Here is a 6,000-nt window from a genome sequence, read left to right as displayed (position 1 = left end):
CACCGCCGTCTCCCGCCGCCGTCTCCCACCGCCGCCTCGCGCCGCCACTGCCGCAAGCTCGGCTACCGTGGCCCGCGGACGTTGGGTGTCCGGGTTGAAGGTCGGTCCGGACGTCGGAGCAGCTAGGCTCCCGGACCGTCCGGGCGGCTGCGGGCGCCGCCGCCGCCGCCGCCTGGTCGCCTCAGCCAGGCGTTTTGTTCGCAGAGACGCGAGAGGCGAGGGGAGCTGACAGTGATTTTGACAGTGATTTCAACCCGCTTTTGTTGTTGTTGGCTTTCCGTTGTTTGGTTTCGTGTTGTGCGTGTGTGTGGCGGTTTTTTTTCCCCCCGTGGTACATTTTTTTTTAATTGTTGTGCCTTTTTTTCAATCCCTTGAACGTTTTTGATCCAACCCCCCTACCCCCCCCCCCCGCCTCGGGGCTTCCGAATATGTTTTATGACGGTTGATTTTACACCAGGAGGTTTGTCTCTGAGGAAGACCCAGGGAACTGGATATCTAGCGAGAACTTCCTACGGCTTCCCCGGCGCCTCGGGAAAATGGGAGCTGCTGCAAAGTTGGCGTTCGCCGTCTTTCTTATCTCCTGCTCTTCAGGTAGGTGGAGGAGCCGGCGCGGCGGGGCTGTGGCCGGCTGCGGTCTCGGCTGGGCAGCTCTCGGGCGGCCGAGGCTTTCCCGCGCCCGACCCCGCAGCCCTGAGAATCAGGAAACCTCCATGAATTCCTCTTGTTTTGGGTTGGTTTGGCGAACTGATAGATTGAGTGCTGTGTTGTTGTGGAAGTGAGAAAGTCATGGTTTGTGGCCCTAACACTCGATGACAGCACTGGTTGAGTTGCTGTTAAAGCCGCAAATACCACAAGTGAAAATTTATGTAAAGGTTGAGACCCAAAAGCAGTATTCCGAAATGTCATTTAGCCTAAGCTGTTCCAAAACAAGGACCGGTTTTGGTTGTCATCTAATTAGTGCTTCCCCGGTGAATATCGAGACATAGATCAAGTGAGTTGGTGTTTAATTTTGACTGTGAGAAACAATGCATCCTATCAGCAATTTAATCTAGGTCTCCTCTCACGTCTTCTCCAACTTCATTGTCCAGTAGTGTAAAAATAGTTTTAGTTGTATGAGTATTAACCATAACCCAGTGCATAAGAGGTATGCTGCTGTGTGTTGGTGGTGTGTGCTGGCTGTCACCCACCATTTGTGTGCTCTTTTCAGGCGTAGATTCTGCTTACCTACCGATTACTTATTTTAAACGCTTTGTATCGATGCATTGTTTTCAGTTTAGAACACGGCATGTGAAATTGTGCTCACTGTTAAATATGCTGTTCTTGTGAGATGTATTCTAGCTCAAGGTTAGGAGAATACTCTGGCCATTTTATATCTGCAAATTTGGTTATGTGAGAACGCTGTATGGTTGCAACCAGTGGTTGGAAAAGGCTAGGCTTTTGTACTTGAAATTCTGGAAATGCATACATCTAGCTTGGAAAAGGTGTGCAGATCTACTTGACAGGAGAGTTAGTTCGAGGAATGAAATAGTTTAAAAGTCACAATGAATGCATTCATTATAAATATTCAGTGTATATTTGCTAGGTTGTGGTAAAGAATAGGGGTGGGGGGCACAAATTGACAGATTTCCTGGCTGTGTCGTTACCTCGTATGTCATAGGGAAATTAGAAGGTGGTAGTCTTTCCTTTGTGTACCTCTCTGTTGTGTGTGTCCGTCTTCCCCACCCCACCCCCCTTTTAATAGAATCTTTTGTAATGTATAGAATTTTGCTGAATGGTACATTTCCTTGTGGTTAATAAATGGATAAAGTCTAGTCTTATGTCTGTAGTGGTATTGATCAGTTCCGGGTGGGCTGAATGTGTTGTGAAATGGCGATCATTGCCAGAGATTAACCAAAAGAATCATGTCTGTTTAAATGGAAGAAGGAACATGCTTAAGGCAGGCAGACAGTTCTTTTTGTGCTCGGTTTGGAGAGCAAGCTAAACAATGGTGTCTGAAATGGATGAAGGCTTTGATTATGTTAAACATCTTGCTTTTGCGAAGTGACTTAACCCTGTAGTTTTTCTCTCTCATAGTACTCTATCTTTTTTTTTTTTTTTTTTTTTTTTTTTTTTTCCTCCCTGACCCTATATGTCTGGCTGGTGAACTCCTGTTCAGATCTCTCTCTCTCTCCTTTCTCCTTCCTCTCTCTCTCTCTCTCTCTCTCTCTCTCTCTCTCTCTCTCTCTCTCTCTCTCTCTCTCTCTCTCTTTCTCTCTCTCTCTCTTCCTCTTCTAATCTGCCCTTGAGGAGGAGTGGCATCATGGCCATGGATCAAGGGATTGTAGACATTATTCTTTGCCAAACCCACCTGAGTCTCATTAATTGATGAAGGAGGTTATTCTTGAGCAGCCCCAAGGTATCACTCGTGGAAAGGCAGGCTGACACTACACATCTTACAGCTTCCTCTGCTTGACCTGGGAGTAAAAACAATTGAGCGGTAGTTCAGTTTACGATTATTTTCACTGGGCTTGTAGGTTAATAGCAAAAAATTTGAAATAAGAATTTTGTTGTTAGAGAACATAATGTAGGTAATCCATTGAAATAATTTGAAAGCTATACTCCATATTGATACTTTTTTTTTTTTGCTTAAAATGTCTGATTTTTTTTTAAAGGACTTTGTTACATGTTAAATGCACTCTGAAAAAGTGTGTATGTGTATGTGCGTGTGTATTCTAATTGATTTTTTTCTGTGTAATGTGTAATCTGGCACTGGAAACAGAGGGTGGCTATTTTTATTAGAATTAAGTAATTTACTAAATTACCAGTTTGTTTCTGGGTATCTGACTTTTAAAAAAAATCAAATTGGAAACAGTAGTAAGGAATGTGTTTATTCTAGGTGTTCAGGAAAGACATGCTTGCCTGTGTGTGTGTGTGTGTGTGTGTGTGTGTGTGTTTTGTGGTCTTTGGTTTTTTTCAGCTTCCATCCCATGGTATGTGTTATGGAGACTGATTATGCAGCCTATTCCTGTAGGATATGGCCAAGTGTATAATTTCCTCCTTGCTCTCATTCCAGGAGAAACATTTCAAGTTTTGCCCTCATCCTGGAATGCCTTCAGATTCCCTATGATTTTTAATTTTTTTATTCCTCTTTATACTTCTCCAGAGTCTGTTTCAAAACACAAATCTGCTTCTTACTTTTTTGAAACATCATGGTTAATTTGCGTCTTTTCTCACAATTTGTTAAAATGTGAGGATGAATTTAACTTTGCCCAGTATTGAGGTTTATTCCACTTAGGATGCTAAAGTTCCTGTGGTATATGAGTAGTTCTGAAGTTGAGGATTCTTTGGATTGTGTGTGAACTAGGAACAGTATGGTCAGTATACTCACAAAAGAAGAGCAGAGATACAGTATTGATAGTTAGGTAACACTGTGGTTGGAGGGAGAGCTGAGAGTTCAGCCTAGGACTTCTGAATGTTGGCTAGCAAGTGATAGATAATAAATACCTTTTGTTTTGTGTTTTTAGGAAAGGTTTATTTTTACTAGCATTATTTATGTGTAGGTGTGTCTTCTGCATGTGTGTATGTGCAAGTGAATGCATGGAGGTCAGAGGTGTTAAGTCATTTGGAATTAGTTATGAGCTGCCTATGTGGGTGCTGGGAACTGAATTCTGATCCTCAGAAGAGTAGCAAATATTAAGTGCCAAGTCATCTCTCCAGCCCTAGAGCTTTGTTTCTTAAAGGTAGAAATCTCTTACATGTATATGATCAAATCCAAATATGATATGCCAAATGAAGAAACAAAACAACAAATTTCTTCCTCCCCCATTCTGTTTTGTAATTTTTTTTTTTTTCCTGTTTATGATCTGAGCTAGGGGTTCACATGGTAGAGTGATTTTTGTCTCAGAAGACATATGGAGAAATTTTTGTTTGTCAAAACTGGGGAGGGGATGCTACTGGCACCTAGTGGGGGGAGGATAGGGATGCTGCATAGGACAGCTACCACAACAAAGAATCATCCAGCTCAAAATGTCAGCAGTGTTCAGATCGAGAATTTTTATTATTTTAAATTTTAAGCTTTAAAAGCATTAATATGGAGGGCCAGAGAGGTGGCTCAGTGGTTAACAGCACTGGTTGCTCTTCCAGAGGTCTTGAGTTCAATTCCCAGCAACCACTTGGTAGCTCACAACCATCCATAATGGAGTGTGATGCCCTCTTCTGTTGTGTAGACCTACAGGAATACAGAACTCTCATACACATAAATAAATCATTTTTAAAAAGATATTAATATGTTGGTGAAAAAGCATCTAAGTTTTACTAGTGCAGGGTGTTGGTGATCTCCAGGTGACTCTGTTGTAGTTTTCATTACCTTTTAAGTTTAGACTATGGTTGAAAAGTTCTAGTTGCATGTATTATTTCATCATAATATATACTTAATTGTGAATAAATTCTCCAGTGACCCATTCTTACTGTTCATGAAGACTGATGCTCATGGATACGATGAATGATTGTTCAGGTTATCAGACTGAGCCATATATGTTTTTGATCTGGTATTCTCTTTCATAATACTCACCCTAGGAGCTGCATGGCTGTGGGTTGTGTGCTAATCTTGGTGCTTGAAAGTTTTGTATCATGCAAACAGCATAAATGCATTCCCTAAATGATTTCAATAAAGGATATATCTTGTTTACCTAATATTTTAAAAATGATTTTTTGATTGTATCATTTTTTTTTGAAAATAATTAGTAGGCTTTTGGTTATGATTATTCATTTAGGACAGATAAAGTAATATTCAATGATCCCTTGAAGACCTTTGTTCTTTTTAAGGTTAAATCTTGATTGTAATTAATAAATACTGGGTTTGAACTCTGGGTGTAGGAAAGTTAATCTACTCAGGCAACATGAGAATCACAGTGCAACTCAAAATTGAGAATCTAGACTGATACTAGATAGTCTTTTTTAAAAAAGTCATTTTTATTATTTTTAATTGTATGTTAGAATGTGTGTCTGCATGTGGGTATGTGTATGTGAGTTGGAGTTACAAGCTGTTGGCTTGATGTGGGTGCTAGGAACAGAATACTGATCCTCTGAAAGAGCAGCCAGTACTGTTAACTACTGAGCTATCTCTCTAGCTCCCTCATAGTCGTTCCCCACTGTATTTTCATTTGCTGCATTTCGAACTACCATGCATTCATAGTGTACCTGGTTTGAATTTCAGATTGCTCTTATTTTTTAATTTTTGTTATTATTAATTTTTTTCCAATGTTCAAGCTTTTTCTTTACTTTTCGCTGCCTTGGAAAAAAATCTCTTATTCATTTGTTGTCTGTTTAAGCCAAAATTTGACCAGACCTGTGAGTGGATTTATTGCCACTGATGGGCCCACATTAGACTTCCTCTGCGGTAGATTTAATTCTGTTAGGTTATAACAGTCATGTCTAGACAGAACATTGATTTAAAATTGACTATTGAAGATGAAAGTTCCAGGAATAGAGTATAGAGGAAGAATGAAAGAAAACTCTTGTAGATAGTAGTTGACATTCTGTCCTTATTTACCAGATTCCTTGGTCACTTTCATATATACTCAATACATTTAGTGGTTAGGCTTTGTTTAATAAAGGGACTTTAAAGAATTACGTTGTTCTCTGATGTTGAAAATTTTAAACTGTTAGAATGGTGGGCCTAGGGAAGAATGTAAGAGATTTTTATGCATAGTGAACAAAAATATGGTCATGGTGGTTAGACTTGGGTTCTAGTGCTAGCACAGTCTAGCTCATCTGTCAGACTTTTGAGTTAAACTGTCATGTCTTGTTAGCTAAGATTAGCTAGTTACCTCTTTTTTCCTCAAGCTTCTACTTGGTCCCCAAATTACTGTCATTAAAAAATAAATTCGAGGCTGGATATGGTGGTACCGCCTGTAATCCTAGTTCAGGGTAGGCAGGAGTAGGGAGAGCTCAAGTTCCAAGCTGGCTTGGTTTACATTGTGAGAATCTTCCTTTACAAACAGTCATTTTTGCTTAAAATCT

General features: G+C 40.3%; 1 protein-coding gene across 2 annotated transcripts in view; it reads left to right on the top strand.

Moving 5' to 3' along the window:
• Positions 1-385: 385 nt before the first annotated feature.
• The window catches only part of Acvr2a (activin A receptor type 2A), a 69,657-nt gene continuing 64,042 nt past the window's right edge, over positions 386-6,000 (top strand). For both annotated transcript variants that reach the window (XM_051184728.1, XM_051184727.1), the window contains exon 1: positions 386-591. In XM_051184728.1, the coding sequence (XP_051040685.1) occupies positions 537-591 (55 nt within the window). In that variant the 5' untranslated portion in view covers positions 386-536. The remainder of the gene's footprint in view (positions 592-6,000) is intronic.

This window comes from Phodopus roborovskii, unplaced genomic scaffold (assembly GCF_943737965.1).
Source record: "Phodopus roborovskii unplaced genomic scaffold, PHOROB, whole genome shotgun sequence".
Classification (NCBI taxonomy): domain Eukaryota; kingdom Metazoa; phylum Chordata; class Mammalia; order Rodentia; family Cricetidae; genus Phodopus; species Phodopus roborovskii.
The sequence above is the reverse complement of the archived record's forward strand: the minus strand, read 5'-3'. Positions and strand labels throughout refer to the sequence as shown.